Genomic DNA, 17432 nt, shown 5'->3' with positions numbered 1-17432 from the left:
TCAGCACTGGTGAGGTTTGGGGAAAGCTAGTTAGGACTGAAGGAAGAAAGATCTTGGCTAGGGTCTGCCTTCGGCCAAATTGTAAATTCTGAGAGTTTTCCTAAACATTCTTTCTCCCCACCTGACCTTCATGTGCACACAACTTCTGGGAATTTCTCACTATTTCTTTTATTCAGAGATCCTCCCTGAAGAACCACAGCTTGCTCTGAACCCTGCTTTTTCCTCCTTCCTTTCCCTCCCTTTTCATTCAAATTAGCCAGAGAATGCCAGCCTCTCAAACTGTAATTCACTGTGAAAGGGCAGCTGAAAAGTTCATCCATGTTTCTCCTACTAGTAGCATTTACCTGTTACCCTTCCTCAGAACATACAGTAGACCCTTGGCATTTGAGAATTTAACAGTTTAGTGATCAGAAAAATCTTTGATGTATGTTAATTCTGCTAAGACATAATTTAAAAAGTGTGATATGTATTGTTTTCAAGATCAGTACCCATCCCCTGCAGCAAACTGGAAAAATACAGAAGGAAGCACTAATTTGCAATCCAAGTTATAGGGCTGGTGTGCTCCTGTAGCCACCCAGCACGACTTTAGTTCTGTCCTTATACTCACATACAGAGTAACTCTTGTAAAGTAAGTAAAAACCTATTCTGTGTTACATGTAACTTGGAAATGTTAATGCTTGTCTACAGTTCATCACCTACATATTTAGTACTATATTTTAAAGAATAAATAATATACTATTGGGGTACCTTCTAATTTAAGAATTTGGAAAGCTCTTGGGTTGGTCAAGGGTCTCTTGCATATTTGCATAGTCATGAAGTTCTCCTGTGCATGGAGTGGATCCAAAAGAGGGAATTTCACTTCAGACAAGGGACATACCAGAAGTTGCCTCTCTTGACCTTTCAAAGTAGGAGACCTCTGTCTGCACTGGGCCTGCCATGACCTCCACAGAATTCAAAAAAACTCGAAAGAAAAAAAAAAAGAGATGAGAAGGTTGTTGTCTAACCTAAGAGCTTGTCTTTCTGAACTAATTTAGTTAATGGTAGCCTCATTTAATTAAAAAAAAAAATGTCTCTTAGAAACAATCCAGAAAGTAGGTTCTATTGAGGTCATCATCTAACAAATAGTTCTTTCCAAAGGTGGGGATTTCACAACAAAAAACCAGTCCTCTCCATAGCATCTTATAAGTTTTTACCTCAGATAGGAGGAAAAGAGACAGGAAAGGCTTCCTAGGCGCAGGGGGTATGTGCTACAGGGCACAGGGTTTGGAACTGGACACACCTGCTTCAAATTCTGGCTCCTCTGCTTAATAGCTGTATGGACTTGGACTTGTTAACTTCCCAAAGCCTGTGTTATTAAAAACCACTGCCTTGAACACACACAAGAGGCCAGTCAGTTCCCCTTCCTTCATTACCATGTTGGATTCAGTCTTAGCTTAGTGATCAATACTAAGGATGCAGGGTTTTGTTCCATGGAATAAGGTGAGTACTAGCGCCCATGCAACACAGCAAGGACATCTTTTTATTTATTGGCAGAGAAAATACTTCCAATGAAAACAATTTCAAAATGATCAGTAGAACTGATATTCTGGATAAAAACATTGTCTTTCTAACCCAGTATACCCTTCTTCTACACCACCAATTGCTACAACAATATAAGCCAACTGGAGCTAAGCAAGCTTGTTTTTTGCCCACATGACAAATGTCCTACCCCATTCCTTGTGAGCAGTGCTGGTTAGCCTTCAAAGTAGTCATGAGTAAGCTTTACAAATTGTGGTACAGACCCCAAGCCCACAGGAAATGAGCAAGCTTCTGTATACATATGGACTACACACATGGAATTTTAGATGGTTATCAAAATGTGAGTAATAAAACATTTACTGTTTCCGATGTGAAATCACTATGCTAAACACTTTGCCTACACTATGTCAATGAATTCTCAAAAGGACCCTATGAGGTAAACACTATTATCACTCCTATTCTACATATAAAGAAGTTAAGGCTCAAAGACTTTAGGTAAATTTCCCAGAGTCCTGCAGCTAGTAACTGGCCATGCCTAGATCTGAACCCAGTTCTGATTCCAAAACCTACTCCTTAAACATTACATACTGCCTTTCTATGTGGTTTGTTACAACTTATAGAATCGGTCTGAAAGCATGGTATTATTAAAAAGATTTGCCTCATCTGTCAACTAAATTTACTTTAGGATAAAGACATAGACTCCAAAAAGTCTCACAAACCATCTAGATCTCAGCAATAAATGAAAAACTGAAGGATTTCTTTTCCCCCTTGGTCTCCGTAAGTACCTACTATCTGCATCCCCAAACCTCGGAAGTATTTATATTTAGGTTCTTGACAAGGCCTTTGGTCAAGAATTTTTACGGCTGTCAAGTGATCCATCCCTCTCTCAAGGAAACAGTCCCTACGGCATCACTTCCCTCAAAAGTCTCCACAGCACTGAATGAGGAAGCAAGGCTGGCCTTGACACCGGCCCAGTGTGAGGGTACTGAATGTGGTGGAGGTCAGCTTTCTGCAAGGCCACCTCTGCTGTTTCACCTTGGAGAAGGCAGAGAGGAACTGATGGAGTTTTTTATTGCTGTTGTTACCCTTCATTTTTTCTGATGCCTTAATTAGAACTTTCAGCTCATATTCTTTCCCAGGGACAATAAATCTCTAGTCATTTTCATCTCACCTGTATTTATTACAGTGATGTAAATATACGCCACACACTCGAGGGCACACTTCTCATGTAGGCAGGGCAGGGAGGGAGATAACAACGTGCTGATACCGAATGTGGAAGGCAGGGGGACAGGTCCTGGCAGAGTCCAGCAGTCAAAAAATCAAATTGAGGAAAGGAGGGGAATATGAGTTGACAGAGAATATTACACAGGAGTCTTTCATCTTTTTGAAAGGAACGTGTCACGATCCTTTTTAGAATCTGGTGGAAGCCAATGACTGCAAAAAAAACACATATACAGTTGATCCTCATTATTTGTGGATGCTGTATTTGTGAATTTGCCTACTTGCTGAAATGTATTTGTAATCTCCAAATCAATCAGTGCTCACACGCTTTCACGGTCATTTGCAGACATGCAGAGCAGTGGAAACTTCGACATCTGATGTGCATGCTTCCAGCTGAGGCTGAACAAGGTGACACTCTGTCTTCTTGTTCCAGCTCTCATGCTGTAAACAAGTGTCTTTTTCAAGGTCTACTTAAGTGCCACGATTTTTGTGCCGCATTTTTGTGCTTTTGGCTGGTGATTTTACTGTTTAAAATAGCCCCTGGGGCTTCCCTGGTGGTGCAGTGGTTAAGAATCCACCTGCCAATGCAGGGGACACGGGTTTGAGCCCTGGCCCAGGAAGATCCCACATGCCGTGGAGCAACTAAGCCCATGCGCCACAACTACTGAGCCTGTGCTCTAGAGCTCGCGTGCCACAACTACTGAGCCTGCGTGCCACAACTACTGAAACCCATGCGCCTAGAGCCCGTGCTCCACAATAAGAGAAGCCACCGCAATGAGAAGCCCATGCACCGCAACGAAGAGCAGTCCCCGCTCGCCATAACCAGAGAAAGCCCGCGCACAGCAACAAAGACCCAACTCAGCCAAAAATAAAAATAAAACATAAATAAATTTATTAAAAATAAATAAATAAATATAAAATAGCCCCTAATCATAGTGCTGAAGTGCTGTCTAGTGTTCCTAAGTGGAAGGAGGCTGTCAAGTGCCTGTTGGAGAACATTTGTGTGTTAGATTAGCTTTGTTCAAGCATGAGTTATAGTGCCTTTGGCCTTGAGTTCAATGATACAAATACTGTACTTGAAATATTGTTTTATACAAAGCAATACTACATATAATTAATTATTTATAAGAAGTATCTAGTTGACCTGAGCAACACAGGTTTGAACTGCATGGATGTACTTACACACATATATTTTTCAATGGTAAATACAGTACTACTACACGATCCATAGTTGGTTGAATCTGCATCTGTGGAACCGTGGATACAGACAGCCCTCTATAAAGTTATATGTGGGTTTTCGACTGTGTGGAGAGTTGGTGCTCCGACCCCCATGTTGTTCAAGGGTCAATTGTATTAAATAAAGTGTCTTTTAATAGAAACACACATAATACAAGATTATGTATTAATCAGTTGACGAAAGTGTTGTAACCAGAGGCTTGCAGGAACCTAACCGTGTATTTCCTCTAGGAGCAATGCTCAGAATTTGCTGATTCAGTGTTCACAGTAACTTTACAGAACATAAGTCTTGTGAATAATGAGAATCAACTGTATTTAACACAAACAACATTTTACATGTAATATCAAGAGGCTCTCATAACCACTGAAACTTCTCTGTAAATCTCACTGAGGGGCCCATATAACTCATGTTAAATAGCCCTAACATCTTGCCACAAATTCACAAGGTTGAAAAGTAGAATATTCCACAAGATTGTACTAACAATGTGGGTGTAAAAATTATTGTTAACAAAGATGATCTGAATCCCTATTTATGTGCATGTCTTTTATTCTCAGAGAGAGTAAATATAGATATGTACACCTCTATCAATTTGGGGGTAATAGTCAATGGCATTATGTGCAGCTGTATTGATCATTCTTTATTAAATGAATTATTTAATATTCAATGTAAACAAAAAGGTAAGAAAATTCAGAGATGTGACCTGTTTATTACTCCATCACCTTTAACATTATTGTTTCTTGGTGTTAGTATTAGTATATACAATGAGCATTAACCAGCCAGTCCTTGAGATTTGTGCTAAGCATTATCAGGAAGGATGGAAGAGTTTAAAATATTTTACAGTGGGATATTTAGGAACCCTTCTAACACCCCTTTTGCATGGACAAGTGCACCGCTCATCTTTCAGAGAGCAAAGCAGAGAAATAGGAAAGGGTATGGTTTATTTTCTCCCTGCTGACTCCTTTTGTTGTCCTCCTCTGTAGGTTGGTGATAGCTTCAAGGAAAAGTGCTTTATCTCTTCCTAGATGGACTTTATTTTCAAGTGTCAACAATTTTCAAGTGTCACTGCTCTGTATCTTAAGTGATATTTCTGAAAATCAGGTGAAGGGGTCTAGATATGCCACAGTGGCATAAGGATTATTTTGAACTGAAGACATGTAAGAATCAACAGTTGCAAGAAGAAGCTTTTTGGAACTCCCCTTATCTGCCTAAAAGCAAAGCCTCCCAAAAGAATTCAGCTGTCTCAAATCCCCTCCGAGAAGGGAGCTTTGCAATCAGAAAAGATTGACTCCTATCACCAGAGATGAGAAGTCAGAACTGGGATAAGAAATTACCTAAATAGACATTGTCATAAAACTGTTATACCTCCCATCTATTCTCCTAAAGGACCATTTATTTCTCCCAAAAGTCATTTGTTGTCCCAGAAACGTCCTTCTTCCTCTCTTCATCTCCTATTAAGATGGTATATAAGCCCCGAAATCTAACTGGCCCTTTGAATCACTTATTTGGTGAACTACTGTATGTATATGATTAAAGTCTTTTTTTTTTCCTCTTGCTAATATGTCAGTTTATTTCACATTCCCCCAAATACTGAATTTAAGAGGGTAGAGGAAAATTTTTTTTTCCCTGACACAGGATTGCAAAGGATTCCATGGTACTGTTTCAAATTTCCTAACCCCTGATTCCTAAATCCCTTCAATCTCTCTTCCAGACTGCCCAGGTAGTGGGCCAGATAAAGGAAACTAATGTTGCCCACCTAGGATAATCCCTAGGGTGGGAACATCTTGTCGTCCACAGTATTTTGAGTACAAACATACTACTTACCTTGGGTCTCCCAGCACTGAAATGCGGAGGCAAAGATCTTGAGGCTGCTGTTATCCTGGCTCTTGTCTGGGCCAAGTTACCTGAGCAAAAAAGACAAAGAAGTTAAGGCAAAGGAAAAGTGAAACAATAGCATGATGAGTAATTTTTCTCTTTGTGCCCTTGTATTTTTCAGAATGTTCTAAATGATCTGCTCTGAATTTGAAAAATTTGGAAAAATTTGAATTTTGAAACTTCAATGATATAAATTGGAAGTAAATTATGTTATAAATAATTTGTAATATAATTTGAATATATATTAGTTTAATAAGCAAATAAGAAAGGACAAAAGGTCTCAAATTCACTTAAACCAGGACTAGAAAGAAATTACTACAACATAAAAGGGCCATATATGAAAAGCCCACAAATCATGTACTCAGCGGTGAAAAACTGAAAGTTTTTCTCTAAGATTAGGAACAAGGCAAGAATGTCCACTCTCACCACTTCTATTCAACATAGTACTGGCAGTCCTAGCTAGATCAGTTAGGCGAGAAATTGAAATAAAAGCATCCAAATTGTAAAGGAAGAAGTAAAATTATCTCTGTTCATAGGTGACATTACCTTATATGTAGAAAACTCTAAAGATCACACACACACACACACACACACACACCCCTAACAGAACTAACAAATGAATTCAACAAAGTTGTAGGATATAAAATCAACAGATAAAAAAAATCAGTTGCATTTCTATATACTAACAATGAAAATCTGAAAAGGAAGTTAAGAAAACAATTCCATTTACAACAGCATCAAAAAGAATAAAATACTTGGAAGTAAACTTAACCAAGGAGGCAAAAACTTGTATACTGAAAACTACAACAAAAGTAAAAGGAAAGCAATTCCATTGTGGGGGAGGAAAAAAATCTTCTTCCTCTACTCATCTTAGGTTCACTGGCTGAGGCCCTAAAAATTAGACTGACAGAAGACAGAGTAACAAGAGAAAAGCAATCAGAAGTTTATTAACGCATGTATCACACATATACACGGGAGTACTTAGTGATGAGTAACTCAAAGGGGTGGTTAGAACTTGGGCTTACATAACATCTTAACAAAAGAATAATAAATTTATAAAGAAGTGACAAGACAAAGGAAAAGAACTTTGAGTTTCTAGGGGCGGGAAATTGTGGGAAGGTAAATATATAGGGAAGTTAATGGAAGATAAGGGCTAATGCGTTATATAGATTCCTCTGGTGCTGTCTTTGAGTTGATAAGCATCTAGAGTTGTTTCTGGTGATTAATTTATGTGCTTTCTGGTAGAGAGGAGAGGGGGCATATTTTTACAAATTTATGCCCTGCTTTTGGGCAAATAGGGGGAAGCGAGAGAGCCTTTTCTTGTATCTGCTTCTTCTCAATTGCCTTCAGCTTAAAATAATTTTAATGCCAAAGTGGCATATTTTGGGGTGGCATATTCTGTTACCCTTCACTGTGTTCACTGATTAGAAGACTTAATATTGTTAGAATGTCCATGCTACCCAAAGAGATCTACAGATTCAGTGCAATCCCCATCAAAATCTCAATGGCATTTCTGGAGAAATAGAAAAAACAATCCTAAAATTCATATAGAACCACAAAGGACTCCAAGACAATCTTCAGAAGGAAAGCAAAAGCTGAAGACCTTACATTTCCTGATTTCAAAATATATTATAAAGCTATAGTAATCAAAACAATATGGCAAAACAGTACTGACCTGAAGATAAACATACAGACCAATGGAACAGAATAGAGAGCCCAGAAATAGACCCATGCACATACGGTCAAACAATCTTTTACACAATGGGGAAAGGATCACACAATGGGGAAAGGATTATCTCTTCAACAAATGGTGTTGGGAATACTGGACATCTACATGCAAAAGAATGAAACTGAAACCCTATCTTACATCATACTGGAAAATCAACTCATACTGGATTAAAGACTTAAATGTAAGACCAGAAACTATAAAACTCCTAGAAAAAAAACATAGGGGGTAATCTTCCTAACACTGGTCTTGACAATTATTTCTCGGCTAGGACACCAAAAGCACAGGCAACAAAAGCAAAAACAGACAATTGGGACTGTATCAAACTAAAAGTTTCTGCAAAGCAAAGGATACAATCAACAGGACGGAAAAACAACCCAGAGATGGGAGAAAATATTTACAAACCATAGATTTGATAAGAGGCTAATTTCCAAAATATATAAGGAACTCCTGCAACTCAACAGCAAAAAATAAAGTAAAATAAGCTGATTAAAAAATGGGCAAAGAACTTGAATAGACATTTCTCCAAAGATGACATACAAATGGCCTGCAGGTATATGAAAAATGCTGAACTTCACCAACAGTCAGGGAAATGCAAATCAAAGCCACAATGAGATATCACCTCACACTTGTTAGGGTGGCCATTATAAATGAAGAGGAGCAAAATAAGCCCCTTTGACATACTGATTACTCTAAGCTGGTTATTTTTTTTTAAATGCAGACACATGTGAAGCTCTGAAAACTGGGCAGAAATTACCCTTTTGTAAGAAAAATTTACAAGGGGAATCTCCATATGTAAAGGTGTCTCCCTCTCTGTACCAGAAAGAGATGACTCTAAACCTCTAGGAACTCTTCTCAATGGAGAAGGCACCAACTTAAATTTGCATAACAACCTTACCCTTGTTTACTGTGCTTTTCCTAGTCAACTCCAATAACCAGCCTCCCCAGCATCTTTTGTCTTTAGCTAGATATAATGTTTAAGTTGGTGGCTTGGGTCATTTCAGGGAGTTTAGTCAGTTTTTCCTGGATATCTCCCATGTATACAGGAGGTATACATGTTATTAAATTTCTGTTTGTTTTTCTCCCATTAAATCTGTCTTTTTATTACAGGGGTGTCTCAGCTAAGAACCTAGAAAGGTAGAGGGAAAATTATTTTCCCTCCCCCACATAAAAAACACCACCACCAGCAACAAAAAGTAACAAGTGTTGGAGAGGATGTGGAGAAATTGGAACCCTTATGCACTGTCGGTGGGAATGTAAAATGGTACAGCTGCTACGGAAAATAGTATGGAGGTTCTTTGAAAAATTAAAACTAGAACTGCCATATGATCCAGTAATCCCACCTCTGGGTACTTACCCAGAAGAACTGAAAGCAGAATCTTGAAGAGATATTTGCACTCCCATGTTCACTGCAGCATTATTCACAATAGCCAAGCAGTGGAAACAGCTAAATATCCGTCAAAGGGTGAGTGGATAGAGAAAATGTGGCATGTACATACAATGGAATATTTATTCAGCCTTAGAAAAAGAAGGAAATCATGCCGTTTGGGGCAACACGGAGGAACCAGGAGGACATTATGCAAAGTGAAATAAGCCAGTCGCAGAAGGACAAATACTGTTAGATTCTTCTTATATCAGGTACCAAAAGCAGTCAAACTGATAAAAGCAAGGAGGAGAAGGTAGTTGCCAGGGGCTGGGGGGACAGGGAAATGGGGAGCTGTTGTTCAATGGGTACAAAGCTTCAGTCATACAAGACGAAAAATTTCTCGAGGTCTGCTGTACATCAGTGTGCGTACAGTAAACAATACCATACTGTATACTCAAAGGTCTCTTAAGAGGGTAGGTTTCACGTTATAAGTTTTTACCACAAAAAGTCTCCAATTAGGGCTTACCAGTCACTGAAAGGGACAAATAAGGAAGAAAAAAAGATGCTGGGAGTTTTCCTGAAAGAGAAGGTGGGCAATAGAGAACACTACTGCCAGGATTTAAGGTACAGACTGATGAGCAGATCTGTCAGTATGGGTCCCTCAGCCTGAAGGGAGGAACCTGACCACCCCCATTGAAACAGCTGATGAAGAGAGAGTTAGTTAGGCAGGGGGGACAGGCTCTGAGTCATAGGGGCTGACCTTGAACAAGTTAATTAACATCTCAGAGCTTTGGTTTCTTTGTCTACAACATGAAGACAGTACTTACTACCTAATCCTCAGAGCTGTTTATGGGCATTGGATGAAATAATTCACGAAAAGCACTGTCAACACACAGCTGGTACAAGGTAAGTGCTCACTTTGTGTTACTAGCATCGATGATGATGATGACGATGATTTGCTTGAACAGTTCACATAGCTCTCAGAGCGTAGAAGGTAAGAGAAGAACAGAGAATCTCACTAATTGGCTACTGTGAATACTGGTTTGTTCAAAATATAAAGATGAGAAAAAATGATAAGGCAACTCCATTTTGAACCTCCATGTCTTGGCCACTTTAATTCCTACCACGTCTTGCCTTTGAAGGGTCTGAACGGCCTGCTCAGACTCCCATCTCCCTTCCTCACCACCCACCCTTCATCTCCTCTCTCATCCCTAACCTCCCAAACCAAGAGATCTGTTTGCATTTTTACCTAAAATGTCATTTGATCCTGTAGCAAAATAAAAAGTTGTCAATGAAAGGAAATGCTGCAATTTGTGCATTTGCAAGACACTCAAGATTTCAAAGTTTTTAGCAAGTCTAGCACAAAGATGTCCAAATGTTTTCTCTGGCGATATCTTCAGAGGCTAAACTGTGATTAATAGCCCAGAAAGAACCCTTTGAAGCAGGATTGGTGACATCAAAGTCGTAATCCAGGGGTGGCAGAAGCTTTATAATGAGTGGGAAGCATTTTAACACATTTCAAAGGATTTACAGCATGAATAAACAATAGACCTCGGCAGATGTGCCACACACACCTTTCAGAAACATTACCTATAAGAAGTTTCTATTTTAATTTAAATGTAAATACAGTGTTCACACTTCTTTCAAATGTTAAGCACCCTCCTTGCTTCACCCCCCAGACAGCCTCTTTGGCTAAGGACGCCTCATTGCCCCAGAGCACCCTCCTGTGACTGCCTGACGTGTGTTGGGGAGCGAAAACGGAAGTCAGAGGCTTTGGATGGAATTTATATCCTACGTGGGAACTGGGTTAGGAAAGACTCTAAAAAGGAGCTTGCAATGATCCCACATAATTTCCCTGCTTCCAACTTAAAGGGAAAGAGACAAGTGGTCTGAAGACAGAGCTGAAACTTTTAAAAGATGGCAATTTCCTGCCTGCTTCAGAGGATTTTCAGCTCTTGGAAAGCACCCAGCACCCATGATTTCAGTTGCCTCTTAAGAATTGCCCAAGATGATGGGTTGCTGTTTTAAATAATCATGATTGGAACTTGACTTCCCTCTGCTGCCCCCTCTGGGATTAAAAGATTGGTTGCAGGGTTCTGGTGGTAACTGCTGGTGGGCATTTGTTTGGGAAATTTTCTGTAACACAAGAAATAGGCTAATAAACGACTGCAAAGCAACGCTGAAAAGTAAAAGGCTTGTGTCAAATGCTACTCAAAAGGAGCTGCAAAGAAAACATCCAATGCTTCAGCTATTCTGTTACCAGATTATCTGAGTAGACCTGAGAACTAGAATGTTGTACCCTACAGTAAGCTTGGATACTGAACACCAAAATCACACCTTCCTGTCTACATGAGAATGACCTTATGTTATTCCAGTCTCCATTAGCATCAATTTCTTCTTCCAGGAGTCTCCTGCCTAGATTGTTCATGGTTTGACTGTTCATTACAAGAACTGCCCGAAAGACCAAAGACTCATTAACTCTTTAATGGAAAATGTCCAAAGACAGTTTAAGCCCTATGATTCTATGAATCCCTTGTTTTAAATAAGCCTCACTTTGTTGTTTCCACCAATCATGGACTGGTTGTATTGTGTATGATCTTTACACAATCCTAATCATGCCCTCTCACTTAGAAAGACCCGCCTTAAATCAAACTTGATCTCTCAACAAATTCTGACCCTGCCTTTCCTTCTCCAAGACACTGCCAAAGCTTTGAGAGGTGGTGGTCTCCCTTAATGCGGCGAGCAATGAACTCCACTTTGTCTAATCAACAGGCAGTGTGAGTAATGGTTAGGGAGTCACCTTGGGACAGACCTATGATGGGGTGATACTTGCAGTGAATGAAATGCTCTAATTTCAGTTAATAACACTGTACCCAATTAAAAGGCAAGGGGTTAAATTTAGTAGTTGTATAAAACATACTATAGTATTTTATATGTTTAAAAAAAACCACTTGGATACTGATCTATCCTAAATCTATATAACAAAGACTTGTTTTAGATTTGATACATTGAGGTAAATTAAAATAGTGACAAAAAATATGACACAGCTGTAGGAGGCCAAGAAAGAAAGTGTAATGTTAGGTTTTGTTCTACAGTTTTCACTTTCTCTCCTGGCATTTATCTATGGCTTTGAGTGTTAATATCAATAAATGGGCAGGGGGGAGGTGGAAGAGCTCCCAGCCCACTTAATTTCCCAAGAAAAGAACATGGATAAATTTTATATATATAGAAGGGGCTGCAGTTTTGTGGAGGGAAGAAGTAAGAGATCAGCCTGTCCTCCAGGCTGTTCCAATGAAGAAAGATACGCACATACAGCAAATGCTCTTTTCTGAATGCACAACCTAGCCTTTACCACGTATGTGGGAAATTCAATGTCCAAAAGAAACCTCTTCCTCTTTTCTGTATCTACTTTTAATTGATATTGGTCTGGAAATTTAAGGAATTTCTGTACAGTGAACACCTCTAGACTATTTGTTTGAAGGAAGCCAAACCAAGGTTTTCACTGATTTTTTTTTTTCATTTAGAATTGGAACTACAGCTTTAAAGATTTGTGGCCCAGAGATTTCAAAATTGTAAAGCTGAGGAAAAAATAATAACTCTTTTGCTCTTTAAACTTGAAAACTCATAAACAGGATGTCATACGGCAAACAACTGTACCAAATCATCAGAAAGTGTCAAGGAGGCAATCAGGCTTCCCCTTCTTAACTCAGTCAACAGTGGAGCTGAGGCTCTCCCTGCATTTTATTGCCACATTGGTAGAAGCTGCCAGTTCAGCCTATCTTAATAAAGATAGAGCTAGTTTTGAAAAGCCCTGGGTATGGTCTGCCTTCCCCTCATGTTTTGCTTGGAGTTTACTTGGAAATAACATGGCTGCCAAGTGACATGACACGTGTTCACAAAAGTGCTGGAGCCTACACTGTTGGTATCTATCCAAGAAGACTTAACCCATTGAGAAAAAAATGAAATCCACACGTGCATATCTGCCAGCACCCACATATCACGGACACGTAAGGATTGCTTATTCCAGTCTCAGAGCGACATCCATACACAGCAGAGCAGTTTCTAGTCCAACCATGGCTAGTCCTGGACAAAACTATAATTTAGACAAAGGATATATTCAAGGTCCCCCACACGGCTTTTCACATTCCTATTCCCACTTTCAAAGGTGCAACATGGCTTTAATGCTGTGTCTCTTCCTTACCCGCAGCAACTAATTCTCCCTATTTCCTTGCCCTACCCTGGAAATCTTCCCGGCAGACTTTCCCTGTCTATGTTCCAAACCTTCAGGTTACTCTTCTTCTCTGACAACTAATCCTGATCTAATTTCTTCATGGATGGATAAATGTATTACTTCACTCAGGTGAAATGTTTACATATGAAGGGGAGCAGAATTTGTCACCCCAAAATATACCTCTTTGATAGTATTATTATTTCAGGCTGATTACTTTTAAGAAACAGCTGTCACAGGAGAAACTCTGAAAACTGAGTAGAAATTACCCTTTTGTAAAAAATTTTTGGAGGGCAAAAACATGGAAAAGGAAGGCTTTATTAAGACATCATAAGCTACTGGTGGGACCATGGACAAAAGCTTAGCTAATTTTGCTCTTCCAGTGGCCTTTAGGTAGATACTCATCCAACTGTGTGGCCAAAGGTGAATGGTTTGGATACAAGCCACTAGAGGACTCATACCTGTTAGTTACTACAAGTGTTAATGGGGCCACAGTCTTGAGTAAAATCTCATACGGGTCAGGTTGTTGCAACACAGGGAACTCACATTCCATAGTCCAAGACTAGAATCCTAAATAAAATGCCAAGGCAAGAGAGAATAAACTGATTACTACAGATAAAAAATCTCTCCCTAAAAGCTCTGCTCAACACACCTTATCTATTCATGGTGGGTCAGTTATAGATTTCCCTGTGTAAAGCGTAACATTATGTTTCCTTGTGTTTTCAGTTAAGACTGAGAAAGCCACACAGGGCTTCAGAAACAAGAGGCTGTTAACTTCACATTTTGCAGAATGATGACTGAGTGCTTGGAATTATAAGTGCTTCTTTAGTTCTCCCTCTTTAGCCTAGAAGCAATGAAAAGAACATGACTTAAAATTGAGAAACCTGAATTCTTATCCCAGGCCTGCCATTGACTTCAGATCACTTCTATGACTCACCTGTGCTACACATCAAATGAGAAGTTTGAGTAGATTAGTGGTCCTCCACTCATGTGCATTTTGCCATGGCATCCATGAAACAAACCCTCTGTGCTATGCAGCTGCATCCAGATCAATGTCAGGCAATGTGGTGTAAGAGGGGTGGACTCTTGCGAGAGGGAACTACAAGGAACAGTGTAATGTTGACCTAGTACCAAAAAAAGACTGCATGACATCTGTGGCCAGGACACGTGAGAACTTTACCTAGGCTGTAGATTAGAGAGCTGGTCAGGGTAGTAAAAAATATTGTTTGAAAAGCAACATTAGGGAAAAAAATTGCAAAAGGCACATCTGATAATGGACTGTTATCCAAAATACACAAAGAACTCTTGAAATTCAACAGTTAGAAAACAAACAACCTGATTTTAAAATGGACCAAATACTTTAACAGACACCTCACCAAAGAAGATACACAGATGGCAAATAACCACATGAAAAGATGCTCCACATTATATCATCAGGGAAATGCAAATTAAAACGAGATACCATTACACACCTATTAAAATAGCCAACATCCAGAACACTGACATCATCAAATGCTGCCAAGGATGTGGAGCAAGGGGAACTCTCATTCATTGCTGGTGGGAGTGCAAAATGGTGCAGCCACTTTGGAAGACAGTTTGGTGGTTTCTTACAAAAATAAACATACTCTGACATATGATCCAGCCATCACGCTCCTTGGTATTTACCCAAAGGAGTTGAAAACATGTCTGCACAGAAATCCCTGTTGCCAAAAATTGGAAGCAACCAACATGTCAGTAGGTGAAGAGATAAATAAATTGAGTTACATCCAGACAATGGATTATTTAGTGCTAAAAAAATGAGCTATGAAATCATGAAAAGACATGGAAGAACCTTAAATGTATATTACTAAGTGAAAAAAGTCATCTGAAAAGGCTACATACTGTATTATTCCAAGTGGAAAAGGCAAAACAATGGAGATAATAAAAAGATCATGGATCCAGGGAAGAGATGAATAGGCAAGGCACAGAAGATTTTAAGGAAAGTGAAAATACTCTGTATGACTCTATAATGATGAATATGTCATTATACCTTTGTCCAATCCCACAGAACGTACAACACCAAGAGTGAAGCATAATGTAAACCATAATGGATTTGGAGTGATGATGATGTGTCAATGTAGATTCATCAACTGTAATAAATGTGCCACTCTGGTGGGGGATGGTAATACTGGGGGAGGCTGTGCAAGTAGTGGCAAAGGGGATATGGGAAATCTCTGTACTTTCCTCTCGATTTTGCTGAGAACCTAAAACTGTTCTAAAACCTAGAGTCTTTTTTTTTTTTTTTTTTAAATAAAAAAGCAACATCAAGCTGACCAACAAGCACATGAGTAAGAGTAGTATCTGTGGATGCAAACTGGAGTAAAAAAGGTTGAATAGTGCTGGGCTTCCATTCAGGTCCAAAGGTCTATCTAAGGCTGTGAAATACATTTTAAGAGATTGCTGAGGTGGAGAAAATAAGAAAGAACAAAATAAAGAGGATAAAACTAAAATCTGCATGATGTGTTCTTTCTTCACAGTTTGGCAGGCAACGCAAGGGGGGAGGACGGTGATGACAATGTGGCTTAGATAAACGGAGGAAGCCTAAGTAATGATTTGATGGAGGCCTGGATATTTAATTTGCCAACGTTCTCTTCACAGCTGCTCACCATGAGCAGCTAACAATGGCTCGGTTTCTGTCATCTCTTTCTAGTTACTCCTCCTCCTTCCCTTGCTATTGTGACTGAAGTAAGCTTATTCAGATCTCTAATTTGTGTATCATTCTTCTTCCTTAGCACATGAGCGAGGGGGCAGAGGTATAGGTTTTTGCTCCCCACCAACAATGTTTTTAAGATTAAGTAATTCAAGGTGATAGGGACAGAGTAAAGGAACAAAGTACGTGTTTAAATAGTTAATCCCACTAGTGGATTGTAAGTAGAGAAAAAAAGTAAGTTAATGATCACTCAAGAAAGCAGGCTTGCTTAGCAACAAAACCATGCAACAGAAGCATGAGACATACCCCCAAACAATATGGAGGAATGAGACCCACATCCTGCCCAGTGAGGTAAGTTAATGATTCCTAGGACATGCTCCTCTGCATGCACTAAAAACAAAATTATAGGGAAAGATGACGTTATACTAAAACCTGAAATGATTTACCATATTTTAGTATATATTAGTGACTTCTGGGCCATTTCCATAGCGCCATGACAGTCCCAGTTTGACCATGGAGGGACAAAATACTCCCCTGCCCGATGTGGAGGAAGAGCTGATGATGGAAGCCTGAAGTCTACTCAAGAATGAAAAAAAAAGGTGGTCTTTTCCCACTCCCCACTTTTCCTTTGATTATAAAACTGTAGTCCACTAAGTTCTTGGGTGGCACTCCCTTGCCTGCCTGCTCGTATCTCTCACAAGTGTCCTATACTAATAAACTCCTTCCTTACCTGTCACTCTGCCTCTTGCTGACTTCTTTCTGCACCAACATCTTCATAATATGTATTCTCTTAGTAAAAAATTACGATTCTTTCAGTTTGCATATTAGCAAGTATCAGTCATTTTGAAAAGCTGGGTACTAATATGAATGCAATCATCACTTATATAAACTTTTTGATTGAGATTCTGAAAGCATTCAAGGTTAACTTCTGATCTGTACGTATCCAAGTATAATTTTCCCACTTACCAATTCTTTTGCTTTCTTTCAAGGAATGACTATTTCATATCACCTAGTGCCTTTTTAAAGGACCTAGTCTGAACATTCAGGTGTATATCTTTGAGAAAAAATGTAGCAGCTTAAGAATCCAGAAAAAAAGGACAGGCATACTGAGAAATGCAACACTCTATAGGAAGCAAAGCTTATAACATGCCTAACTGGCCAGCGTGACTCACATCTGAGCTACACTGCCACAGGTTTTCTTGGACACAAACACACCCACATATTTCTCTCTTTTCTCTCTTCTCTTCTTTCTCTCTCCCCCTCTCTCTCTCTCTCAGATTTGTGTTTTTACCAGTTCATAAAATGGCATTGACCAGAAAGATTCTTCTACTGAACCTGATATGTGTCATGGTGTTGAAGGATGCAGTTAATGTAAGTTTTATTTCGTAAGTACAGACATTGCTTTTTTGAGAACTTGGCTTTATAGAACTGTGGCATAGCATCCAGAATAACTCCTCGATTTCCAAATCTTCCTAAATTAAAGTCTTATCCTGAAGACTTGGGATGCAATTAATTACTGACTTTTCTTTTAAAGAAAAGACCCTATTGAGAATAAAGGCCAACAAAAAAGATTCC

The 17432-nt window shown here is 39.3% G+C and overlaps 1 protein-coding gene across 14 annotated transcripts in view; it reads right to left on the bottom strand.

Annotated features, from left to right (window-relative positions):
• Window positions 1-17432, bottom strand: part of MYO3B (myosin IIIB) — a 506873-nt gene that overhangs the window by 191933 nt on the left and 297508 nt on the right. For all 14 annotated transcript variants that reach the window (XM_079925177.1, XM_079925176.1, XM_079925182.1 and 11 more), the window contains one exon: window positions 5798-5877. In XM_079925177.1, the coding sequence (XP_079781303.1) occupies window positions 5798-5877 (80 nt within the window). The remainder of the gene's footprint in view (window positions 1-5797; window positions 5878-17432) is intronic.

This window comes from Stenella coeruleoalba (genome assembly GCF_951394435.1).
Source record: "Stenella coeruleoalba genome assembly, chromosome: 6".
Classification (NCBI taxonomy): Eukaryota; Metazoa; Chordata; class Mammalia; order Artiodactyla; family Delphinidae; genus Stenella; species Stenella coeruleoalba.
Note: the sequence above shows the minus strand (reverse complement) of the source record. Positions and strands in the feature narration are given on the sequence as shown.